Genomic DNA, 25,392 nt, shown 5'->3' with positions numbered 1-25,392 from the left:
ATCTCAAAGATAGAAGCTGTCAAATTGCTTAGGGCAAAACTTCTTAACTGAGGGAAAAATCCTGCTGATCCTTTGCCAAGTTGCACTAAATTAAGAGCACTTAATATGTAGTAGCCTGTCCTTAGCACCTTGGCAAGTCAAGGCTTTGATTTATCACCCAATTTCCATAATTAGCAAAAATTGCCTGTTACAGTCAGGTGGGCTGAAATTCAGTGTATTTCATGTGCAGGAATACCATGTGTCAATTTTTTATCCAAAAGTGGATTGATTCCATCCTTCTGTTGTGGCCTGAGCAGATTCTGCCTCCAGGAGCTCCTGCCCCTTCCCTTGGTGTGTCAGGAGGAGAATTCCTCCTGCAGCCTGCCTGTGACTTGCCTGTAGCACAAGGGGAAAATAAAGTTTCCAAGAGACCCAGAAACCTCTGGAACTGGAATGTAAAATATTGCTAATATTGGTTTTGTTCTGGGTTTTAATTTGTTTTTTTTTTTTTTCTGGTCAAGAAGACTGTGGCAATCAGGCAGCAAAAATAAGCAGCATGAAGGGTGAAAGTGTCTTATCAGAATTGTGTTCAATAGAAATAATTTTAAAAAGTCATTTCTTCAGCAGGTTATAATCTGCACTGATTTAATGAAGTAGTATATAATTCTCTTAGATTGTCAACAGTCAGAAATCATTGCAGCTCCCAGCCCCACTTGCTGTAGCTGTTGATTTAGAGGAGACCATCTGGCCTGACAGCTTGGAAACCAGTCCAGGGGAAGGAGAATGACAAGCTGAAATATTTGTAAATTGCTCGGCAATTTTGCACTTAGGCATAAAATTCCAAGGCAGGGGATGGTCCATGGCTGTTGCTGTGCTGTGATAGGGCCAGAATTCAGACAGGCAGAGCATTCCTGGTTCCCAGTGTGCCGTTCCCAGGGCAAATGGATCCCAAGGCTTAGCAGGGGAGCTGGCAGCACCAGCTCAGGCTCACTGTGACTGCCAGCCCTGCAGAATCTCTGCTGGTGGAGGACAGGTCACATCTGTTGAAGGAAATCACCAGGGTTCAGTCATCCTATTGATCCTGACAGAGCCAGTGTGTGTTAGGAGCCAATAATCAGCTGATATTTCACAATAGCTTGGCTGTGGCTGCCCCTGAGCTGGCTGAGCTGTGCTGAGCTCTGACACTTCTCTGTGGATCCCTTTGAGCCCTGTTTGCTGCGTTTGTTACAGAACTTCCAAGTCTTGTTTTCTGTACTTAAAAGAGAACACAACTGTGTGAGCTTGCTGTGGCACTTTTCCATGCCCATCACTTTCAAAGGAAGCTCAGGATTGTTCTGATTACAATGCAGGGCTGGGGGCAGGAGGGCTCAGACTCCAGAGTCACTGAAGTGGCCTCAAAGGCACCTGAGCCCCTCTGATGTGTTTGCAGAGCAACAACCACGCTGCGTTTGAAGTTTGAGGTGTGCAGAGAACTGAGCAAGCACATGGAGCTGCTTCCAAAAACAGGCTACATCCAGGCTCAGTCATCCCTCAGTGCCCAGCTCAAGTTCCTGCCCAGGTAACCAACACTAACCCAACTCCAATCTGTCAGGATTTCAGCCGTGGCAGTGGAAAAGCTGAGCGGGGTTGTTGTTCCCTCCTGCTGTCCCGGCTGGAGCTCACGGGGCTGCTGCAGTGCGGGTCTGCTGTCCCCTGGCCCCCTGGGAGCTGCCAGATGCTCCCGCAGGAAATGAGCTTGGCAGTGTCCCCCCGTGGCCGCAGCAGCGCTGTGGCACTGCGAGCCCTCGGCTCCTGCTGGGCTGCTCTGCTCTGCTCTGTGGGAAGCTGTTCCTGCCCAGGGGGAGGTTATTGAGGCAGGTGGCTGCTTCATGGATCACTGATTGAATAATTTCTGGACAAGAACTCCTGTGCTTGCTAATTAAGGTGAGAGTGCTTGGGCTTCCTGTCCATATCTCTCCTCCCCAGGTACATTTTTCTCCAAATGATGAAGGTATTGAATGAATTTCACATGGTGTTTTATGTGACATCTGATGCTAAAAGCTTTATCACAACAAGTTTTGTTTCTCCATTTTACAAAACAGCTACAAATACAAACATAGCTCAGGGATAGGAAACAATTCCAGTTTCTAAAAATTTAAATACCAGAGCTCCCATTGGCTGCTGTTCATTTTATTTTCCTCATCATTGCCCTCCTAAAGAATTTAGCAGGACATTTCTTTTTAAAAAAATAATTAATTACATATGGAATTCAGCGTCTTTGGCTTTGACTGCTGCTGCCAAGCTGCTGCTTCTTTGATGTGAGTTCTTAGTCCCAGGGATGTGTTTGGATTCTCACAGATGTGCTCAGCACCTCTGGATTCTATCCTGACTGCAACATTTTCACCAGGTTTGTATTCAAAGAACTCAGAGTATTTACAGTTGTTGCAGCATCTCAAATCCCATCAGATTACAGCAACAGTAACATGGTGACACATCCCAGTTCCTGAACCTCAGCTGCTGTGAGGCGCTGGTCCCTCTCTATACAGACAGAGCTTGGATTTAGAACCTTAATCTTCCTTTAAAAATGGGGAAGCTTCAGAAAGGAGATTTGATGAGATTAAGGCATTTCTGACACACCAAATAAGTATCTGGCTGTTTGAGGGTACAGATGATTTAAAGACCTGAAGCAGGGGAGTGCTGGGACCTGAGGGAAGCACTGAGCCAGTGACACATTTCCGTCAGGGCTGGCACGGAGCTGCCATTAGGAGCTCTATTAATAGAGCAGCTGTGCCACAAGTGACACAGAGGGAAGAGAAGCCCCCACTCAGCAGTGCTGAGGGAGCTGGGAGCTGCCTGAAGGCCTGGGAGGCTCTGCTGAGTGTTCTGTGCACAATTCTGTGCACACTGACATTCCTGGGCAGGTGCTCCCAAACCCAGCTCCTGGCAGCTCCAACATTTCCTGTTCTGTTGAAGGCAAGTTCTCTACTCTGCTGCCTTTCAGAATTCCCAAACACCACATCCTGTAGTTCCCTGCATTTGGAACTAGTCCTGGCAATCTAAATTTGATTTGTCTTCTGTGCTTCTCTTTAATTGTGCCATTTTCATAAAAATTTTTAGAGGATTCCACAACCTTTCCCCCAAGGTACAGCAGCTAATTTAGAGTCCATCCCTGTGTCCATACAGTTATAAGTATTTTCTTCCCCCTCTGGATTATTATGAATCAGGTTAATTTCTTCTGCTATTGACATGTCCTGTGACAAAGTAAAAGCTGTAAAAACTCCTCCCTTGCACTTAACCTCAGTTCAATGTGTAAAGAACTTCCCAACATCTTTGAACATCACCCTTATTGCAAAATAACAGCGAGATTTGGGATCACCATGGTGACTGAGTGGGTGTTATTTTTGTTCTTTAACAATACATTAAAGAGTTGCAGGCAATTCCATGAGTAGTAGTAGAACATGAGCACTGTGGAGACCCAAGAAGAGGAAGCAGCTCACTCTGGTGCTCTGAGATATAAATAGAGCAGCAGAGCTAAAAATGCTCCAGGTTTGTATTGTCTTGGCTTGAAGCTCTGCACTGGAGCTCGTGACAGCAAGATGTTCACCTACAGAAAACCTGAATATTCCTTATGAATTCTGAGGCTGGTGGGTGCTCAGGCACTGCTGGGCTCCAGGTTTGTTCATTTGATATCTCTGCTTTGGGGTACAAAGTGGTTCTGCCCCAGGCTGACCATTAACCTCAGAGGGAGCCCCTGCCTGGCCTGGGTTGGTGGTGTGCTGGGGCTGCAGCAAAGATCCACAGCGTTCATATTCTGATTAGAGTGTAAGCTTTTAATTTTTCAGAATTTTAATTGACTGGATGGCATTAAAAAAAAAAAAAAAGATAAATGGATGCTGACCTCTGTGACTGCCCTTCAAATCCTGTGTGTGTCCAAAATCCTGTCTTTAAAAACAAAAAAAATCCAATATAACTGTACAAGGTCAATCACTCTGACATCACTGCCGTGCAGCCCATGCCCTGCTGCTCAGAGCATTGCCTGGGGGTGCCAGGCTGGAGGAAATCTGGGACAAATCCAGAATATTCCTGACCTGACTGCATCTTCTTTCCCCTGGTCAGGAGGTGGAACCTCACAGGTCACTCATTTTTGATTGGCATTTTCTTCCACCATTCTTTTTCCATTTTCTCTAATATTTGAATTTATTGTACAAGCAGAATTTTAATGAGAATTCCCTTCAGTGAAGAACTGGAGTTGATGCTTAACCAGGTGAATCCTCCAATTTGAGGACAATTAAATGAAGACTAAAAGCTGTGAATAGTAAAACTTTCAGACCTTAAGTAACAGGATTCAGTTTGTTTTTCTTTCTGTTCATAAATAATCCATCCAAAATTCATTATTCCCCTCAGTGAGAAAATAGTCAGAATGTTTTCATGGCACTGACTGGATTTGTTCTTTTGGGTTTCCAGGCAGTCCCTTCCTGAAGATGCAGGGAGTTATTTCAATGCAGAGACAGGAATCCTGGAGGCCCCAGTGACAATCCTGATCGTGGACAAGGTCAGGGATTTTTGTGATGCTGATTATCAGACTGACAATTTATGTAAATTATTTTAGTGAATTTTCACTTAATGATACCTAATTTTAGATTAGTTCTTTACTAATTGAGGCTCTGTGGTAATAGTTAAAGATGCTTAAAGTGCTGATATAGATTTGATCATTTTTCTTGTCTCGTATTTGCAATCTAGGAAGTTTAATCCTTTCTCCTCAGTACTGATCTCATGTAACTGTCAAGGAACAGAGTAACTTTTTCTTGCACTTTTCCTTTTGGATGACATTTCATTTAAATCCTGTCCTCACAACCCACAGATGGAGGTTTTTATCCTGTTCTCTTGCATTTGTTTCAGGCTAAAAAAGTGAATTTTACTGTCCATGCCATTGTTACTACTTCTGATTTGGAAATCAGCCCAGCACAGATCAGCTTTGGGTACTGCACGATCTACGAAGCTGTGCAGGCAAATGTCACCCTAACAAACAAATCCATCTTGCCACAGGAGTTTGGATTTGTGGGACTGCCAGAGGTATGGACTGATCCCACACACACCCCCTCTGCTGTCAAAATAGATTTCAGTGTCATGGGAACGTGTTCAGTGTGAGTGTAAATAAATCATGACTGGTTCTTGCATGGGAATCCTGCTGGAGCTCTGTCCTGCAGTGTGTGACTCTCCCTCTGCATTTCCCACACAGTGCAAATCCCTGTGAGGAGATTTTCCTGTTCCTCACCTTCTCCTGTCAGAATTCCTGGGTTTTTACACCAAGAGATCTCCTAAAAGAACACCTGGGACACTTTTACCCCTAAATAAAACAGGCTTGGGGCTGTGGCTGTGGAATGTGCCCACTTTGCACCAAATGCCCAAAGGCTTCCCTTTAAAACACTCCTTGGAACCATCCCAAGCCATGCCTGGGCACTTTCCGAGTGTTAGAAGTTGATGTGGAAGCACAAATTTAATCACAGGAGCTGCTGGGTTCATGTGGGCTGGGTCTCTGAGTAATTTTTTGGAGAAAATTTGTTCTTCAAGCTCCATAGAGCAGGGTGAGGTGATCACAGTGTGAAATGTTGGGCATGTTGGCATCAGAGCTGGAGGACCCTGGCAGTTCACTGGGCATTGTCCTGTTCTCAGCTGCCTTAGGGATTAAAGTCAAGGAGTAGCTGAAAGGAATTGTTAACTTGAGCTTCAGGAAAGCTTTACTCCCCAGGATGTGTTTCCTGAGGAGCCTGAAGTGTGCTGGGGACACTTTCTAGAACCATCTTCAGCTCCAGCACAAAGCACTGCCCAGCTGTGGCTGTGGAACTGCTCCTGCCCCTGCCCCACACAGGAATCAGCCCTCAAAGGCTCAGGGCACCTGCTGCCATTTTCACCATATTTCATTCCGTTTTCTATGAAAAGTAAATAAACATTAGAGCAAGGTGATTTCCACAGGTGGGAAGAAGCTGGGGAAGGAATTCTCCTGAAATCTCAGTTAATGGATTTAATGCCTTTTGAGTTACTTTGAGATGAGAAATCTGCCCCTCAGACTCTGGGCACTGACTCAGACAAAAACTTCTCCCTGGAAGGTTTCTCTTTTCCTGACAGTTCCACATTTAATAACAATTTTTTTTAGATCTTGCTAATATTATCTTATTTTAATTTATTAGTAAACTGATAAATTAATTTATAATTTCTTATCCTGCCATTTTGAAGTTTGTTGAAGTTCAACCCAACGATGGATTTGGAATTATTCTTCCCCTGGAAAGCCTGACACTGGACATAATCTTTAAAGCCACCAAGGCAAAAGAGTACAGCTTTGAGCTCACCTGCAGGACAGAGATCAACAGGTGTGTTCATGGATGGACAGCAGGGAAGCTAAAATCTGAATTTCACTGCTATCCCAGCTCAGAGATTGAATCCCTGCCTGCCCTGGGGAGGCGAGGCTGGATCAGCACCTGGGGCAGGTGGGAATTCTCAGTTGCAGAAGTTGCTCAGTTCCTCTTGGTTTCATCCTTGCTTTTCACATCTGCCTTCACTGAGGTGACTTTTCCCACCCCTCCTGAAGTTTCTCCTTGTCCCACACCAAAGCTCCAGCCCCTCAACCTGCAGTGCTCTGCTGCTTTTTCAGCACAATTACTGAAGGAATTCTTTTTTGTAAAAATGCTCTGTGCTTTAAGCCATTGCTACTGCAATAATGATGGCATAAACTTTGATTTGACTGGATGTATTTCCAGAAGTTCACAGAGGAAGAATTCAAGCAGGGACTCTGGCCAATTGTGCATTAAAAATAGATAGTATTATTGTTCATCTTTAGGCAAAATTCCCATTGCAAGCTTGAAATTCTGCTTAAATAGGGACTACAGGATTAGCTCCCTATTTTCCGGGCTGATTAAGACACTATTTTATGCTGAGACAATTTATCATGTGTTTATTTTTAGACAATTCAAGCTGTCATGCAAAGCAGTTGGAGTCCACCCACCTCTTGAATTGTCTCATTCCTTGGTTCAGTTTGCTGCTACAGCCCTGAACTCGGAGTCTTCAGCCACGGTGGATGTGCTGAGCTCCCACCCTGTGCCACGGACGGGCACGGGCAGCCCTGGCCCAGCTGGCCCCGCTTCCTTTGAGTTCCACGTGCCCCAGGAGTGCCCTGTGGGCATCGCTCCCTCTGTGGGAACTGTGCTGCCCGGGCAGGTAAATGCACTTTCGGTGTTGGCTGTTGTGCCAAGGCTTTGATCATTGCATCCTCACAAAGCTGTCGCTTGTAAACACAGCTCCAAACAGCAGTTGTTGTTGGAATAGCTGGAATGTTTTGTATTGTTTCAAAGAATGTTTTAAATCAGACGGGAGGGCTGAGCACCAAATCTGGCTAATGCCTTATGGGAGTGTGTGGTGGATGTGACAGGGGTCCCAGGACCAGGGAGGAGAGGAGAATGTTGACTCCATGTTTCAGAAGGCTTGATTTATTATTTTATGATATATATATATATAATATTAAAAATATACTGAAGAAATAGAAGAAAAGATTTCATCAGAAAGCTAGCTAAGAATAGAAAAAGAATGATAACAAAGACTTGTGACTGACCAGACAGTCCAAGACAGCTGGACTGTGATTGGCCATTAATTAGAAACAACCACATGAGACCAATCACAGATGCACCTGTTGCATTCCACAGCAGCAGATAATCATTGTTTACATGTTGTTTCTGAGGCCTCTTGGCTTCTCAGGAGAAAAAATCCTAAAAAAAAAAGGATTTTTCATAAAATATATCTGTGACAGGAGTGTTGTCACTGTGATTTATGTGGAGAATGTTTAAATATCAAAAGTATTGCCCATGTAAACCCAGCCCACTGCAACATCCTGGACATCCAAGAGAGCAGCAGGTGCCCTTACCCTGAGGCTGCTGGGGCTCCCTCTGAGCAGGGGTGAACTGGGGGTGAACTGGGGGTGCTCCTGTGGGGCTCTGCAGGTGCCTGGGGCTGAGCTGTGCCCTCACTCCTTCTGAGAATCACTCCTCCTCCTCCTCACTCCTTCTCGGGATCCCTGCTGCTCACAGTGACCCCCAGATGTGTCAGAAAGTCTCTTTTCCCAGCCCAGTGGTTGAAGAAGGAGTCAAAACTCTTTATTTCTCACTCTCAAGGTTGTTTATTGTTTCTTATCTCTAAAATTCTTTCTCCTGACCTGCCAAGGTCCACTCAGCAGGTCAGACAGAGGCACACTGGTGTTATCATTCTATACTAAAATCTACAGGTACATTATTTACCATAACTTCCCAATACCCATCACCTATGTTAGTCAGTGAGCTTCTACTCTAAACCAACCCAAAAATGCCACCATCACCCAGAAGATGGAGGCCAAGAAGAAGAAGGAGAAAGGCTGGACACACCCAGATTCCTCCATTGTGCCCCCTGAACCCCCATGATAAAAACCCCAAAAATCTGTTTTTCACCCTGTGATAAATTCACTATCATCCTACTTAAACTTTCATGGCTTGTAATTCTAAGGTTGTAATTCTAATTCTAAGGTTGGTGATTGTTTTTTCCAAGGGCTCAATCACAGTCACAGGGCTCTGGGGCTCTGTGCCAGGGTCTCTGAGCCCCCTGGGCAGGGTCTGGAGCCCTGCAGGGCAGCCAGAGGCATTTCCTGGGCTCCAGCCCCTCCTGTGTGTGCTCTCCATGCCAGAAAAGCTCCGTCCGAGTGTCCTTCAGGCCGGCGCTGCCCGAGCAGCTCGTCAGGGAGGAGGCAGCGCGGAGGCTCAGCACAGCAGCTGTGCCACAGGCAGCAGCACAAGTAAGGAATGCTAAGAACAGCACATGCTGCTGGTCTGCCACTTCCAGAGATTTGTTGCTCTGGATGGTATTTTTATCATAAAATTATTTGCATATTAATGAAGCCCAAGCTTGTGGTCCATGGGGGACCTGCCCATGAAGGGTGAGGGATGCATCATGTGTGCACTCAGTGTGTGGCCTGTTCACTGAGCAATCATTTAATTTTGTGCTCACAATTATTCCTAGAGGGTTTTATTGGCAACTGAAATACTCTTAAAAAAAAAAGAAAAGAAAATAAAAAGCTTCTAAACTTGCTGAAGATTTACAGCATCCATGGAATTTATATGCAACCCCTAGTTCAGTTATGTGAGCAGCAGTGGTTGTCTTGGATTGGGAGATAAACAGGTAAAATTCCCATGAGAGACTCATCTGCTCCAAGAGGAGACCTCTTACTCTAAGAGGGAGTAAAATATGTCCATTTCAACCCAATTTTTAGACTTTATACTTTTGGAAATTTGTCTGTAGTAGCTACTGTGTGTGTGGGTACACACAGTACCCATCATCCTGCTGTCCCCTGTCCCCTGCTCTGTGTCACCTCCTTGCTCTGTGTCTTTGCTCACTCCTCTCTTGCTCAGATTCCCAGTGATCCCCCTCAGTCTCCAGTGGGCAAAAAGAAGAAAGATTCAAAGAAAGAACAAAAAGAACGAAATAAATCGAGTGTTTCCGTCTCCAGAGGAAGGGCTGGAAGCAGGAAAAGCCTGGCTTCTGTACATAGCCCTGAAGAGCCAAAACCAGAAGAGTTAAAGCCTGAGTAAGTCAACAGAAGCATCTTGTACTACACAGACAGCATTCTCTTTAGAAGTAGTTTAATAAATCTACTAAAACTGTAGGTAGACAAGAAAGCAAACTGGAGAGGGAACAGCTTCAGCTGTGTTGCAGAGGCTGTTTCCAAAATTAGTGCTGCTTGTGAGCCACACAGCTGTACCCTCTCATGTGAGGCAAAGAATCCCTTTATGCATCAGAAGGATTGAAGACTTCAAAGAATCTGTCAGGGAGCAGGAGCTGGGGCTGTGCGGGGGTGGGGCTGAGCCAACTCGGGTTTATGGAAGGGGCAACAGCAAAGCTCAGCTTGGGCACCAACAGAAACCCCTCAGAGAAACCTCTGTGAGCACATCTACAGAGGCAGCTGATGGCCCAAACCCATGGCTGAGAGGAATTTCTGTTTTTAATTAGAGGGCTTACACAGTCCAGCACATTAGTCATGGTCAGCATCAGTGCTGGCAGGGAAATGCTGCTGGAAATGTGCATGTGAGCCCTCCCTGTGCAGTGTGAGCACCTCAAACAGCATTGCTGCCTGCAGCCTGGGACACTCACATGCAAACTCTGATCCTTGAGGGCCCCTCTAGAGCAGGAGATTCAGCTTTCAGAGGCACACTTCTGCCCAGGCTCAGGAATTTGGAAGGATTTACAAGTAAATACATACTGAAGCAACAGGCACTTGGCTGTGCTGGATGTTTTGACATCTTTTACTACAATTCCATGTTCATTGCAATCCATTAATTATAATTTTTAAACACTTTCAGCAGAGATTGTGAAAAAATTCCCTATTTTAGAAGTATTGCCTACAGACTGCATTAGAGGAATGTGATCCTGTGTGTTTACATGTCATTGAGATGTAGAAGTACTGGAAGACACTGAAATACTTGAAGTATTCAACCAAAGAAAATTGTATGGAGGTTTTTGCAATCTTTGGTGTAACATTTGTTATCTGGGTTCTTCATTTTTATTCTCTTGTAGGGTGGGTCCATTACTGACAGTCATTTAATTTCACTGTTACATTCCATTTTGAATGTGTGACTAAGAAACAATAATCACAAATAGCTCAGCAGATATTTATTTGATGTTTTTTTGCTCTCTCACTCACTGAGATAATTCCTATTCCTGGATTCTCTAGTTCTGATGCTTATAGGGCAGCCCAGGCTTTCCTGACGAGGAGTTTCAGAGGGAGTTTTAACAAATACATCATCCCATGCTCTGTTGCAAGTGGCCATGCCAGTGGAGAGGAGGGCTCTGGGAGCTTGACCTGCAGGTGGGTGCATGGGATAACCCAGAGATGGGAGGGGGAAATGGTGCCCTTGCTGATTTATTCATTTGGGGGAGAAATTTGTTTTCTGCTCTTAATTACTTCATAGCTCAGTGGTGGAAACTCATGCTCCCAGCCCACCAGTTGGATAAGAATCAAACACATGAATATCAAAGCAGCTGAAGGAATAATTGTGTGAAAACTTTGAGGCAGCTGTAGCTCAGGCACAGTCAGTCACCCAGCCCTGTGCTGGGCTGGCACACCCTGGGCAGGAGCAGATCCCTGGCAGTTGTTGGTGTGTCTGTGCTCCCAGAGCTCTGCCCTCTTATTCCCAGCTCTGCCCTCTTATTCCCAGCTCTGCCCTTTTATTCCCCAGCTGCCTTTGCTCTCTTGCAGCCCTCACAACACCTTGTACCTGGAGCTGCACTGCCCTGCTGTGGCCCCTCCTGTGCTGATCATGTCAGACTCTGGGATCAACACAGCCAATTTTGGGGATGTTGCTGTAGGTATGGAGTTTGAATTCTGCTTTGGAGTTGTTTCTCTCTGACAGTGAGTTCTTGCCAGCAGTTTTGCATTTTCAAAAGTCAGGATAGAAATTAGCCCTTAGTGGTATTTAGGTGGAAAATAAGGAGCCTCTGGCCACTGAGGCCCATGGAAGAGCAGATCTGATCCCCAAACAGGGACCTGGAAGCTCCAGAAGTGACTGGCCCAGTCTGAAAGCATTTTGGTGAGCTTTGAGTGGTGCCTTAGCCATAGGCCTGGGTTGATCTGGCTCAGGCAGGAGCAGGAGTGAGGGGGAGGAATGGGAGGGATGAGCATCCTCCCTTTGGGAAGTGTTTTCATTCCTTGCAGGCCACAGGATGATGAAGAGAATTACAGTAGAAAACATCTCCCCAGGGAAGCTGGAGGTATCCTTGTCTGAGCACTGAGCTCAGCCTTCAGCCTCTGCTTCATCACACTCTGCCTCTGCAGGAGGAGCTGCTGCACACCAAAGCACCAGCTCACCTTCTCTCTTGAGTTATTGACCTCTCAAAGGCTTTTAGATGCTTAGTTCAGACCTAAGCCATGGAAACAATATGTAGAATCTATTCTCATATCTTTTTTCTCAATCTTTATGAATGTTTTTCCTTGAGTTGCACTGTTTTAGCTGGGATTCTCAGTTCTGAATCCCAATGGCCCCTTCCTGTTGGTCAGAGCAGTTGGAACACTTGAGCCAGGTGAAAACAAACCCCTGATCATCTCTTTTTGTCCAAGTGAGGATAAATGGGTGAGTAAAAGATACAAGAGCAGTGAAGAGAGGAGAGACAAAGTTCCCTGTCCACCATTTGGATCTTGTCTCAGTTCTGGGGTGGTCCCTTGGGAGGGGTGGGGGTCCCTGAGCAGATGCACTAACCCAGGCACCCTCTGGGCAGTTCTTGGAAACTCTGGACATCCAGGTGGCACAGAGCAACCTGAGCCTCCCCCTGTGTGGGCACGGGGTGGTGCCCAGCACTGAGTGCTCCGTGGGAGAGGTGCTGGACATGGGATACGTCATGGCCAGGGACACCGTGACTGCCACAGTGCAGGTAAGGCCTCTGAGCTGGGCTGCAGAGCACAGCAGAGCTCCTGTCAGGAGGAACACAACACAAACTCCCCCCAGATTCTGTCCAAGTGTGTGTGTCAATAACCAAAGCCCAGAATTGATGCGGGGGGGTTGGTGTGGCACGTTGTGGGCAGCACTGATTGTGCCTCTGGTGGCACCTGGGGACACAGAGCTGCACTAATGCAGCAAAATAAATTCAGCCCCTTTGCAAACTGTGGATCTTACAGGCCTGAGAGCCAATTTCCTTCATGCAAATGCTGTTGTGTGAATGAATGTCCCCAGATAAAGAACACTTCCAGCATGACCCTGCTGTTCTCTGTGCAACTGGAGTCGCTCTCACCAACGCGGGACAGAGACCGGCAGAAAATCCCCTCCTTTCTCACATCCTCTCTGCAGAGAACAGAGATTGTTGGTAAATTTCTTTTATTCTTTGCTCTTTTTCCTCTGCTAAAGACTCAGGAGGTGGAAAGCAGCATCACTGTGTCCTCTTAGGTGCACACAACTGTCAGACCTGGGGCATCACAGCCCTGAAATTAAAGACTTCATTTTGCTCCCCAGTAGGAGCTGTAATAATTCTTTCAATATGGGGAGCTGTAAATGTATGCAGCCTGAGCAAATACCCACAAGTAAGGAGATATTGGTGTTTAAATCTAAATAAACCCACACAGTAATTGCACATTAAAGATTCCATTTAAAGATGTCCAGATCTGTAAAAACACGTCAGAATATCGGAAGGGTTGGTGATGCTCTTCAGTTCCTCTGGAGATTAATGCATCAAACTGATGGATGGATGGATTTATCTGGTGTTCCTAACACCCTGTTTTGCTGCAAAGCCATGTATCAGCTCTTATTTATTTGCTGTTCCAACAAAAATTAAATGGGTTTAAAATTTATGAAGAAGTAAAATGGAGCTGTCCTCCTTTCTTATCTGTATCCTCATTTTTATTTACCAGGAACACAGAACTATAATGGCTTCAGTGTGTTCAGGGTCTCTCCAACAGAAGGAAAAATCGAGGCTGGGATGAGCCAGGATCTTGTGGTTACCTTCAGTCCTGATCACGAAAGTCTCTACTACTCCGACCGTCTCAAGGTTCTGCTCTTTGGCAAGGTGAGACAATCAGGATTATGAGAACAATCTAAATATTAGATGAACTGATGTAGGGAGGAAAGGGCACGTTTGGGGCCCTCTGACATTTTTCAGGATTAGATATTCAGTTATGAATTAATAAAAACAGTGACGTGGGGTCCATGCCGTGGCACAGTCAGGAGGGGACGGAGCTGAGCACACTCCAGGGGGCTCCTGCAGGGAGCCTTTGATGGCAGAGCAGGGGCAGAGGGAGCTCCCCCTGCCCAGCAGGAGCCGCAGCGCCAGGGAGCCGCTCCTGCCGCCGCTCGGTGCCCGGTGCCCGCTGCGGAGCTGCCCGCCAGCCCCGGTGCCCGGTGCCCGCTGCGGAGCTGCCCGCCAGCCCCGGTGCCCGGTGCCCGCTGCGGAGCTGCCCGCCAGCCCCGGTGCCCGGTGCGGAGCTGCCCGCCAGCCCCGGTGCCCGGTGCCCGCTGCGGAGCTGCCCGCCAGCCCCGGCCGGATGCGCAGGTGGCCGCGCCGCGGGCAGCGCTGGGCACGGCCAGGACACCGAAAGTTGGTGCAGAGTGACCGCTAAAGCCCAGCAGCAGCACTGCAGAGGGCTGGGCTGAGCGAGGGTGGGATTGCAGCTGGGAACGCACGGCGGGACGAGCTGAGCCTGAACGGACACTTGACCCAGTTTGGCAACAGAAAGGTTTTGTCTCTTTTAGTGGTTTGTGTATAAATCGTTTGTGCAGTGCCCTCCTGAGGCACATTTCCCTGGTTGTTCAAACAGAAATGCCAGAATGGGCAAACCAGGGGAGGTGCAGAGCTCCTGCATTGGAGCCCAGGATCACTGGCACCGTGATGCCACCTCCGTTCGCTGGTGCTGCTGGCTGCGGTGCCAGCGCCGTGCAGGGCACAGAGCTGTCCCCCGCAGCCAGGATTTGCTGTCTCACCCAGCACACAGCCCACGAGGTCCAGCTGAAGGGAGCAGCCCGGGATCACCTCATGTTTGTGGAGGGGGGAGAGCCCCTGGATGTGCCCGTGGAGTCCTTGGCTGTCACCCCGGCTGTGGCACCACAGGAAGCACTGGGAAAAGGTAAAGTGCCAGCACTGTTTGTTATGGACCAGGGAGGGATCAGACATGGGAATGTTCCTCTTTCTTTAAGAAAAAAGGAAATTTAAGGCAATTTTTCCAGAATCAGAAAAAATAAGCATTATGTTACAGCATATATCCATAATACACAGAAATACCACAAAAGTTTCTCTTAAGGAAAGTTTTTCTCTTCATTTGAATGCAGTTTTGTCTTAATGATGATCTTCTACCTCTGCAGCTTCTTTGAAAAAATGATTATAATGTAATACTACAGTGAAGAATTGAGATGCATTTGCTTTCTGCCACTTCTCTGAGGTGTATTAAATGTTTAAGAAATTATTTCATATATAATCACATATCCTGGATCCTCCTGTTTGTCCTGTTATGAAACTTCAGGGGGTTTGAAGTTACTCTTCCTTAATTTCATGGGACAGGATGCAAACAGCTCCTGACTCCTGAGCTGTAAATAAGTCCAGGCACACACACATAAGTAGGAATAAAGCACACAGAGCTGTGTGCCATGGGCTAGAAAACCAGCCTGGAACTTGATAAACAAGTAATAATTGCACTTTGCAATTGCAAATTATCCAAACCTTCCTTTTCTTTAATTCCTCACTAACTCTGTGAAAGGATCTCTTTGTCTGTGCCAGCTCCTGGGACACCACATCACTTTGTTTTGAACCTGCTGCAGTTTCTGTTGGTTCCCAAAGGCCAAAGGCTCCGTTTGCCTGTCTCAGAGCTGACCTGCTTGCTGTTTGTTCAGGGCCACAAGAAGCAGTGAGATCCCTTCTCCTGCTCCTGGAGTTTGTGGAGGGCTCAGCAGAGCCAGCCAGGGCAGAGATCACCGTGGGGGCCATTCAAAGTCCTCAGATGGCAGCCAGGAAGGTGAGGGAAATAAAACCTGCAGGTTTGTGCCAGGAGCTGGGTGGGATCCTGACAGTGTGCAAAGGGCTGCTCCTTCCTTCTCTCCAAAATTCAGAAACTCAAAAATTAAAAAAAAGCAGCTTTCAGAGTTTCTAATGAATTTGATATTATAAAAGCACATTGTTTGTAAGGCTTATTTTTCAGGGGCTACTATAAGGAATTAGCATGATCATACTAAGTCAGCAACAAATGGAATTTGTGTGTCCGTGCCAGAGCGTGGAGTTCAGCCTGGACAGCGGCCCCGAGCTGCGGCGGGCGGGCTTCGAGCTGGACGGAGCCAAGGGAGCGCTGGAGCGCGGGCAGCTCAGGCGCATCGGCGTCTCGTGGGTGCCACCTGCCGACCTGCAGGTGAGCCCGCGGCACCGCTGTGGCACACGGGGCTCCGGAGGGTGGCACACAACGTTCCTGGGGGGATGTCGCACAGGGCTCCTGTTGGGGTGTGGCACAAAGCTCCCGGTGCATGCCCCATTTCCCTTCTACTGCCCGGTATCTGCTACTTCTGCCTTGTACAGTTGGATGTGATGTCCCAGCAGCTCCATGGGGCCGTGGTTGCCTTGATTCACCTCCTCGGGCATTCATGGGGCATGGGGGCATTGAGTCCCCGTGTGTGGGATGGCACAATGAGTAGCTGGTTCCAAAATTAAAAGATTTCTGCCATCACAGCAGGAAGAGGCAGCAGAGTTCCTGGCAGGGTGAATCCAGCCTGCATCCTGCCCCTTGGTAACCCTGCTCTTGCTCAACCCTGAGCACTCACTGGGGGCTGACAGGATTTCCTTCCAGCCCTCCCTGGGAGCTCTGGGCTTGCTGCTGTGCCCGGCTGCCATGGCAGTGACGTGGGGACAGTCTCTGTGGGGACACGGGGCTGAGTCACTGGCACACCTCACTGGCTGCTGCATGAGCATCACCTGGGGACAGAGAGGAGCCAGCACAGTGGCTGTAGCTGTCACCTGTAGCTATACCTGGTACCTGAACACTGAGATGTGAAACACAGAGCTCAGAAGGTGATCAGCCCGTGTCTCCTGTGTCCACAAGACCAGGCTGGTTTCTGTGTGGTTCTCTCTGCAGACCAGTGACCCCCCTCTGGTGTCAGCCCTGCTGACTGTGAAAGGGGACATCACAGAATGCTACCGAGTCCTGCTCATGGCCAGAGTGGTGTCTGCAGCTGCTCCCACTGCCTGAGGCGTCAGGCAAATGGAAGAAGATGGAGGTTCCATTCCTGGGAGGTCTCTGCTGGAACATGGGAGGATTTTGAGGTTGTTGCAAATTAGTGAGGGCAGCAGGGACATGGGAAGGAAGGGCCATGTAACATTTCTGCTGTTTCACCCAAAGTTCTCTGTGAACTCCGGTGTCAGTAGCTTAATTTTCCAGCTGACTCTGTGACAATAATCTTGTGTTAGAGGGAAGAATTCCTGAGGGCCCCCAGCAGCTACAGCTGCTGTTAATCCCAAGTCTCCCAAAGTCATCCCACCAGGAGGAATATCTGCTTTACATCCACATCAGTGAGTTTCTATCTTTATCCAATTTCAGATGCTTTTTGTAGGATTTGGAAAGGCCTTGACTTTTTCTAAGACCAGAATAAAGTTTCTTATTCAAGCCTCCTCCAAATCATTTGGGGAGTCACTTTTACAATGTTCAGTCAAACGTGCCTGGTAACAGGAGGTCAAGGGGGAACATTCCTGTGCTGTTCCTGGATATGGGCAGACACTTGCCAGACATCCTGGCTGTCCAGGAACTTTGTATTTCTGTATTTGCCTTCTGCTGAATTCTGGGTGAGAGCAGAATCCTGCTGTTCTGGGGAAGCCAGAGTGCCCTGCAGGTGCAGCTTCTGTCAGGAAGCAGAGCTGGAGGATGGAGGGAGCAGGAAGGCAGCAGCCATCAGACACAGGATAATCCTGTGCATCTCTTATCACACCCTTCCTGAGTCACAGGCAGTCTGTGGCAAAGTTCCCTCCCCAGCACTCCGAGGGCGTGCTGCCCTTTGGCCCTGGCTGTCAGATCCCTGACTCAGATGATGCAATCAGAAAATAGAAACGTTATTTGTAATTATCCCTGTGGTAACGAGGAACCAGCAGGGGAGCAATTGTCACAAGGAACATTTAAACCAGGCTCCCCCTCTGACAGAGGAGGTTTGTGGGGGTGAAGAGGGGGTTCCTTGTTTTTCCAGCCAGGGTTTGATCCATTGAGATGTGTTCTCATTTAATAATGGCTCGAGTGCCCGTGGAGTCACTTAACTCCTCAGTCTAAAGACTGCAGATGCTGAAGCAGCCCCAGTGTCCTGGGCTGGCAGCACTGGGGGTGGCAGTGCCAGCCAGGGACAGCTCTGCCTTCCTTGGAGGCCCTGGGTGCTGCTGCTGGCACAGCTGGGCCTGAGCTGGGCACAAAGGGCTCTGTGTGCTGCCTCCCCTGCAGCCCCAGAAGGGTGAGCGAATGCCACCACAGGCACTGCCAGCCCTGCTCACAGCACTGCCACCCCACAGCCACAGCGGGCAAGGAAGGGCACAGCCTGTGGGACTGGAGGAGCTACTTCAGGCACTGCATTTGTGGGCATCCACTGTGTGAGGATCCTTCAGATTTCACTCCTGGAAACCAAAAAGGGATGGCTGACAACAAATCAGACTCCAGACTCTGGTTATGATAACCATACAGAGTGCTGAAAATAAGTGTAACATTTACCAGGAAACAACACCCCTGTCTTAGCAATCTTCCACTTCACAGAGGTCAGGTCCTGAGAAAAAGCATCCAGAGGATGAAAAGAAGCAAAAAATTAAAGAATGATGTGAAGACAGTGACCCTGGTGCCCTCACAGGGCTGGGCTGGGTAAGGAGCAGCTGCCACCAAGCAGCTGGTACCCAGGGGCGAGCAGGGATGTCACCCACTGTACCTGCATTCCTGGGACTGGAGAACTTGGATCAATATTTTCACAGGCCTGAAGTGAACAGAAGGTTCTGGGTTTCTTTGGTCAAAGTCTCCTCGTTTAAAATTCAGGATGTGTTTGTTGTCTCGGGGGAGGTTGGACCAGGATAACTGGAACAGGTGGTTATTTCTGGAGGACTGAAAATAAAGTAAACTCTCCCTGTAAACTCCAGCTGACGTTCTGTAAAGCACTTATGGAAATCTGAACAGGTTTTAGTCCCTTTCGTAAGAGAAAACCTGGTATTTTAACTTGTCCTTGAAAGTGATCATTCTTGGGAGCACAATGGCTGCTCAGGATTGGGGTTCCCTCTCCTGGATTTCTTTGTTCTTTGGGGACACAGAGGGTGAAGTGCCAGCTCTCACATGGGGCAGCGCTCAGCAATGAGACACAGGCTGATGTGAAAGGGAAAACAAATTGTCTGATGTGGAAAAGCCGAGCCATTGGAATGTGAGCAGACTGTGCTGCCTCACCTGGGACACCACTGCAGTTACTGTGTCTGCAAAATGTAACCCTGGATGTGCAAAATGTGTCTGCAAAGTGTAACCCTGGGTGTTTCACTGCCATTCCATTGAGGTACCACAGTAGAGTCATCATGATGCAAACCTGCAATGGTCAGAGATTCACACCTTCAGTTTACTGAAAATGTAGGAATTCTGTGAGGATGCTCCTGCCCACACAATTCCCATGTACAATGTGTGTTATGTGCAACAGCTTCTTGATATTTTTCCAGTGAACAGAAAATTGACTGGGACAGCTGAAGATGGAAACAATTCCCTGGTAACTCAGGCCCATGGAGCTGATCCAGGAGTAGTGAGTGGCTCTGCAGGGAATTCCCTGAGCACACAGAGAGTGCTGGTGTGTTCTCCTGGCGTGGATCAGTGCCAGTCCCAGTGCCCAGGAGAAGCTCAGCACAGCTCCTGCAAGTTCATCTCCTGGAAAGGCACCAGCCCTGTTCAATTTGTGCTTCCAGGGTGGGTTATCCACACTGGGCATTAAAGCTGCCAGGGGACTCTAGACATGGAACCTGGTGCTTCTGTTTCCATGTCACAGGACTCCAGTAGGAATGGAGCCGTTGTTGTGAGGGCAATATGGAAAATGTAACCTCAGAAGTATTTCTTCATTTCCTGGAAGCTGAAGTTTTCTGCTCCTCTAACTGCTCTTGTGACCATTCTGTATCAAAGTGAGTTTTGCAACTGTGACCACTCTTGGGTCCCTGGATACAAACTCGTGCTTCCAGATTTGGATCTAAAAGCAGACATGAACTTCATGGCACTGATGCAGTTCTGGTTTAATGAGCAATTCACACCCCCATGTATGATCTTATTAATGCTTAAGGGCAAACCCAGCTCATTTGTAAAGCAGAGTGAGAAAGCAAGCACTGGTGTCATTTATTAATTCATGTTCTTCTTCTCCAGAAGTGACTTCAGCTATTTCTCCACACGTATGAGCACAGGTTTCCCTAAATGAGCAATGGCCCCATGACCCTGAGCAGTGCTGGAGGAAAACACTGCAGTCACTTTGTCACATGCCATGGCTGAGCCTGGAAACAGCGGGCATCAGTTCTAGGGATCCAGAGCAGGGAACATCCCCTGGTGCTCCCCGGGCATTGTGTCCATTGGGGTCCCCATGGGGCGGCTGCCCCGGGACTGTGCTGGGCTGGCCCTGACGGGACCCCAGGGGCCACCAAAGCCACTCCAGCCCTGCCCTCTGCAGCTGGACAGGGAGAACAGCACAACAAAGGCTCATGGGTGGAGATGAGGAATTTCTACATTTGAAACGTTCGACACAGGGAAATAGCCTGGAGCACAGCAAGCCTAAAGAGCCGTCAGTACCTTTTCAGTCGTGTCCCATGTGCTTTAACAAGGCTGGGTTTACAAGGGGAAATTATCTGCTCTTCTAAACATTTATTTCTGACTCGTATATTTCATACCAGGTTTCTCATTCCTTTATTTCTCCTTCAAGTCCCTCTGACACAGCAGAGGCTCAGGGTGTGTTCAGGGGCTGCACATCAATGGGTTCTGGTTTGGGGAGAGCAACGAGTGCAGTCCCGAAGTGCTGCGGGGAAATCTCTGCAAGCGGAGCTCTGTCCTCTGTACCCCCTCCTGCCATCCCGGGCTGGGCAGGGACGGGGACAGGGGATGGGGCAGGGACAGGGGCAGGGGCAGGGGCAGGGGCAGGGGCAGGGGCAGGGGCAGGGAAAGGGATAGGGATAGGGACAGGGAGGGGACAGGGATGGGGCAGGGACAGGCACAGGGACAGGGGCAGGGGCAGGGGACAGGGACAGGGACAGGGGATGGGGCAGGGACATAGGGATAGGGATAATGGGGATAGGAACAGGGATAGGGATAGGGATAGGGATGGGGAAATAAGGGAAGGGATAGGGAGGGAAGGGATAGGGATGGGATAGGGATAGGGATAGGGAAGGGATAGGGAGATAGGGACAGGGCAGGGACAGGGGATGGGGCAGGGACAGGGACAGGGACAGGGACAGGGATAGGGCAGGGATAGGGACAGGACAGAACAGGGACAGAACAGGGCGGGCGCGGTGTAGGGGATAGGGCTGGGGCGGGGACAGGTGCAGAGACAGAGACAGGGAAGGGAAGGGATAGGGAACAGGGATAGGGTGGGCAGGGACTGGGCGGGACAGGGACAGGGACAGGGACAGGGACAGGGACAGGACAGGGGCTGGGGCTGGGGCTGGGGCTGGTGCAGGGATGGGGCTGGGCGGGCACAGGTGCACAGCCAGGGGCACTCGGGCTGTCCGGGCCGCGCTGCCCCGGCCCCTCCCGCGGGCGGGCGGATCAGTCGGGGCCGCGGGGCCCGGGGGGCGGCGCTGCCCGGTCCCGCCGTGCCCTGCCCGGGCTCTGCCCCCCCGGACGGCCCCGGTTATTTATTGCGCTGCCCAGCCCGGGCCGGCCCAGGGCTCGGTGTCCCCTTTCAGCGCCGGCCGCGTGTCCTTGAAGCAGCAGCGGTGGCTCCCGGGGCTCTCGGACGCTCGCCCCAGCCGGAGCCTCGGGGCACGGGCAGCAGCAGGGACCGGGAACCTCTCCTGTGGGCACCTGCTGGTCCAAGGCGGGCTGCCCCTCCCCGGGCACCGCTCTGCTCCGGGAACAACTGGGACAGCTCTGCCCGGTGAGTAACCACTGCCTGCTCCCGAACCTTCCCACCGGGACCAAGTGACATTCCCACAGCAGAACGGTGACTTGCTCATGGCCATCCCTTACAGCTTCTTTGCTTATCTCTAAGGCAGTCAGCGACTTTTAAATTCACTTGGCTGCCCCTGCTCTGTGGACTGAAGTTTTCTCCCAAGACGACTCCCAGGTGTCACTGGTGCCCAGTTTGCAGAGGCTGTGCTGTGGTCACAGCCACTGTTCTGGCACAGGAAATCCCACAGGAGGTTCAGCACACACAACCCTGCTGAAATGGCACAGGAGCTGTTCTCCTCCTTTGTGCTGCACCAGAGCTGAAAAAAGCCATTTCTGGCTGCACTGGAGCTATGGAAAAAATAACTTTAAAATATCTGGGAGACACAGGCAGTTGTCCAGACCAGCATTTTCAGACAGGCCTCTGGTATGAGGCACCCCATCTCAGTTACCTTTAAATAACACTGATTTGGTTTTTTGGGAATCCTGCACAAGCCATTCTCTCTCCCAAGCCAGAGTAAAGCACCGCTCAATAAAAACATTTATTGATTCAGAAGCATCTTTTACAGTGGGAGGGATTGTTTGCATGCTCTCATCTGGAGTAATGGTACAACCATGAAGAACAATCTAAGGTGGTTTTGCTCCATACTCTCACTGAGTGCTTTCCCTTTTCCACCCCAGGGAAGTGCATTCCCTGTCGTACATGCACTGTTTAATCAGTGAATCATCTGCCTTCCTTCACAGATGCCCTCAGAACATGTCTGATTGGACAAGTCTGTGGTATGTCTGGTAAGTTGGCTTTTAATCTTCCTAACCCAGAGCCCTTTGGAGGTTTTTATGAGCAGCCCTTGGAGCAGGGCAGTGGAAAGGCTTCTCTGAGGCAGGATCAGGGAAGGGTTTCTCTGTTTTCAGAGGAATGGACTGGACGAGGCCAGGGGAGATTGGGTGTCAGGTGGGGACCAGCATTCACCGAGGGCTGTGTCATCTTTCCCTTCTGAGTGCTCTGCAGTTGAACTCCAGGGCTTGTTTGTTCTTCCTAAATAGCCAGAGCCCTGCTGGCCATTGGCTGCTCCCACAGGGCAGCTCCAGCAGGGATTTGCTGGGCCCTGGCCCTGCCCCATCCCCGGCTCACTCCCTTCTATGGGACAGGGACAGGGACTGGCACCTCTGCGGGGCACAGAGCTGAGCACAACCTGCTGGGAGGGGCAAACTGGGACCAGAGAGAGGATTCCCAACAGGATTCATCTCCCACCTGGTACAGGTGCCTGACATTGTTTGCATGGCTGGCATTCTGTCCATACATTGGCTCTGAGCACACAGAGGGAGTTGATTCCTTCACCTCCTTCAGTCTGGAGCAGTTTTGGTTGATACACAGAGCTGTTTAAAAATACACAGTTACCAAAAATAGATTGAGAAGGCTTCTGAAAGCCTCCAGGAAAAGAGGGAGTTGGATTGAGAAACGGAGAGGTGGGCAGGTGGAGTTTTAGTGGAGAACCTGAAACACAGGTATATCAGTCTAGGTACATTGTAAATTGTTAAATTATAAACTTCCTTAAGCAATAGCTACAGATAGAATTGTGTTTTCAAGGCATAAATATAATTTAATATAATATCATTTCCATGCTCATTTATAAAGAGAGGCCCTAGACTTGTGAAAGTTCATGCTTGTGCTTCCCTCCAAGTACAAACCCTCTCTTGCTGTGGAAAGCAGAGCCATTCTCCCTGCACAGAAGTAGAAAATAACCCAAAATAGTGAATGTTTCAGCACCTGTGAGCCAGAAGGGGTTGTACTGCTGGGCAGTAATTCTTCAGCTCATGACTGAGTGTTTGTGATCCAACTTTCTAACCCAGGATCCAGCCCCCATTCAGAACTAAAGGAGGCTTGGCCTGTGTTCTGACCATGTTGAAATGATATTCTGGTTGAGAAGCAGTAAAACAGAAGCAGTGCACTGGAGGTTTTCCCCTCCCTGTTTCAGGCTGATCTTGCTGCTGGTGTTCCTGCTCCTGCTCTGCGGGGTCTCAGCGAGCTGTGTCAGGTTCTGCTGCAGGAAGAAAAGAATCCCAGTGGAGCCCTTCCCTCGGCACCCCTGCGACCTGGCCGTGATCGGCATTGACAGTGACAGCACTGCCCACAGCACAGTGACCTGTGAGTATCCCAGGAGTAACCTGCTCCTCACCCTGCGCTCCTCACCCTGCGCTCCTCGGCCTGAGCTCCTCAGCCTGCGCTCCTCACCCTGCGCTCCTCACCCTGCGCTCCTCACCCTGCGCTCCTCACCCTGAGCTCCTCACCCTGCGCTCCTCACCCTGCGCTCCTCACCCTGCGCTCCTCAGCCTGCGCTCCTCAGCCTGCGCTCCTCAGCCTGCGCTCCTCACCCTGCGCTCCTCAGCCTGAGCTCCTCACCCTGAGCTCCTCACCCTGAGCTCCTCACCCTGCGCTCCTCACCCTGCGCTCCTCACCCTGCGCTCCTCGGCCTGAGCTCCTCACCCTGCGCTCCTCAGCCTGCGCTCCTCAGCCTGAGCTCCTCACCCTGTGCCTGGGGCTCTGTCCAGCCCTGCAGGAACAGCAATTCCCAGTGAGCTCCCAGAACAATTCCAGCCCCACAGGGGTGGCACAAGAGGTGAAGGGAGGGATCAGGGTGACAGGGTGACACTGAAGATCAGGAGTGACTCTGTATGGACAGCTTTAGTATTCAGTGCATTCATTCTAAAAATACAAAAGTCTGTAATTTCCTGGTAAAAAGCAGGATTAGCCTTTCATTCATCAGTGTCCCATGCAGGTGTTTAATTTTTATTTGAAATTCTTTTTCTTCCCAGCATACAGCTCATGGCAGTACCCCCCAAGTGTCCAGATTCCCTTGGTGTTTGTGGATATGGATAAGAACACTGTGTCCCCTCCAGCTTACAGCCTCTATGCCATGGACCTGCCACCTTCCTATGATGAAGCTGTTCAAATGGGAAAGCAAGTGGCAAGGACAAACCAGAAACTTGATGACATCCCTGAACAGGTGACACCACGTGGGCTGAACCCCAGCCAGTCCCCACCTGACACAATCAGCAGAGATCCAGCAACACAGGCAAATTCAGAAGATTCAGAAGATGCCATGAAAGAACAGCCACAGGTCTGACTCAGTTCAGATGGGGAGCAAAGTAAGGAAGGACTGTAAGAGTTAAAGAAGACATGAAGAGTTTGGGTTTCTAAGTAGGTTATGATGGAAAGATATTTCTTCTCATGCCCTTGTAATGATCTGTCAGAAGAAATGTTTTCTGTGACTGCTCTAATCCCCTGGTAAAGCTTCTTCAAGGATATGAAATGAGGTAAAAGGGCAGCAGTTTAAAAATGCCTGTAAAAGTGGGACATGAATGAGTGTTCATCCTCTGATAAAAAATTGTTCCTTGTGTCCAGCAATAAAAAAGGTTAGGAGAGTTTTGCCGCCTTGGGAATCCACTCAGAGCAGCACAAACAGGAAGCTGTTGTACTGGAACTGAAGGGGAGTCCCACAAGTGACACTGAGCAGCCTCTGTGGTTTCTCTTCCTTTGGGAACACCGAGTGCCCAGGAAGCTGCTGAGGACAAAGAGCTGCTCGTGTTCCTCCAGGGGCAGGAAGATGCCAGGACAGGAGAGCATGGAGGGAAATGCTCTGTGTTGTTCCACAGCTGCACCAAGGGAATGAGGCAGATGAGACACAGACACTTCTGTGCTGCTGGTGGTCATGAGACCCCAAGGGATTGGTTTTGAGTTTCTATAAATCTTTCCATTTCTATTCTCAAGATGTGTTGCCTTGTGGGTGGTTCCCTTTGCTATTTCTTTTTTCCAGATAAAGTACACGTGAATTCCAAAGAGA

At 49.2% G+C, this 25,392-nt stretch overlaps 2 protein-coding genes across 3 annotated transcripts in view; both read left to right on the top strand.

Annotated features, from left to right (window-relative positions):
* CFAP74 (cilia and flagella associated protein 74) overlaps positions 1 to 17,081 on the top strand; it is a 38,320-nt gene extending 21,239 nt beyond the window's left edge. Inside the window, exons 22-39 of one of the 2 annotated variants that reach the window (XM_064730782.1) lie at positions 1,409 to 1,537; positions 4,423 to 4,510; positions 4,858 to 5,031; positions 6,193 to 6,326; positions 6,918 to 7,170; positions 8,660 to 8,767; positions 9,381 to 9,556; positions 10,700 to 10,834; positions 11,225 to 11,334; positions 11,681 to 11,736; positions 11,976 to 12,095; positions 12,241 to 12,393; positions 12,693 to 12,822; positions 13,364 to 13,518; positions 14,434 to 14,572; positions 15,333 to 15,454; positions 15,707 to 15,841; positions 16,559 to 17,081. In XM_064730782.1, coding sequence (XP_064586852.1) covers positions 1,409 to 1,537; positions 4,423 to 4,510; positions 4,858 to 5,031; positions 6,193 to 6,326; positions 6,918 to 7,170; positions 8,660 to 8,767; positions 9,381 to 9,556; positions 10,700 to 10,834; positions 11,225 to 11,334; positions 11,681 to 11,736; positions 11,976 to 12,095; positions 12,241 to 12,393; positions 12,693 to 12,822; positions 13,364 to 13,518; positions 14,434 to 14,572; positions 15,333 to 15,454; positions 15,707 to 15,841; positions 16,559 to 16,672 — 2,431 coding nt within the window. In that variant the 3' untranslated portion in view covers positions 16,673 to 17,081. The remainder of the gene's footprint in view (positions 1 to 1,408; positions 1,538 to 4,422; positions 4,511 to 4,857; positions 5,032 to 6,192; positions 6,327 to 6,917; positions 7,171 to 8,659; positions 8,768 to 9,380; positions 9,557 to 10,699; positions 10,835 to 11,224; positions 11,335 to 11,680; positions 11,737 to 11,975; positions 12,096 to 12,240; positions 12,394 to 12,692; positions 12,823 to 13,363; positions 13,519 to 14,433; positions 14,573 to 15,332; positions 15,455 to 15,706; positions 15,842 to 16,558) is intronic. The other variant, XM_064730783.1, reaches the window with a different exon arrangement.
* Positions 17,082 to 21,269: 4,188 nt separating this feature from the next.
* TMEM52 (transmembrane protein 52) lies at positions 21,270 to 24,973 on the top strand. The gene is made up of 4 exons (XM_064730822.1): positions 21,270 to 21,539; positions 22,295 to 22,339; positions 23,527 to 23,696; positions 24,365 to 24,973. Exons 2-4 carry the CDS (start codon positions 22,308 to 22,310, stop codon positions 24,673 to 24,675), a joined length of 513 nt encoding a protein of 170 aa, XP_064586892.1. The 5' UTR covers positions 21,270 to 21,539; positions 22,295 to 22,307; the 3' UTR covers positions 24,676 to 24,973.
* Positions 24,974 to 25,392: the final 419 nt, after the last annotated feature.

This window comes from Zonotrichia leucophrys, chromosome 21 (genome assembly GCF_028769735.1).
Source record: "Zonotrichia leucophrys gambelii isolate GWCS_2022_RI chromosome 21, RI_Zleu_2.0, whole genome shotgun sequence".
In the NCBI taxonomy this organism is placed as follows: Eukaryota; Metazoa; Chordata; class Aves; order Passeriformes; family Passerellidae; genus Zonotrichia; species Zonotrichia leucophrys.
The sequence above is the reverse complement of the archived record's forward strand: the minus strand, read 5'-3'. Positions and strand labels throughout refer to the sequence as shown.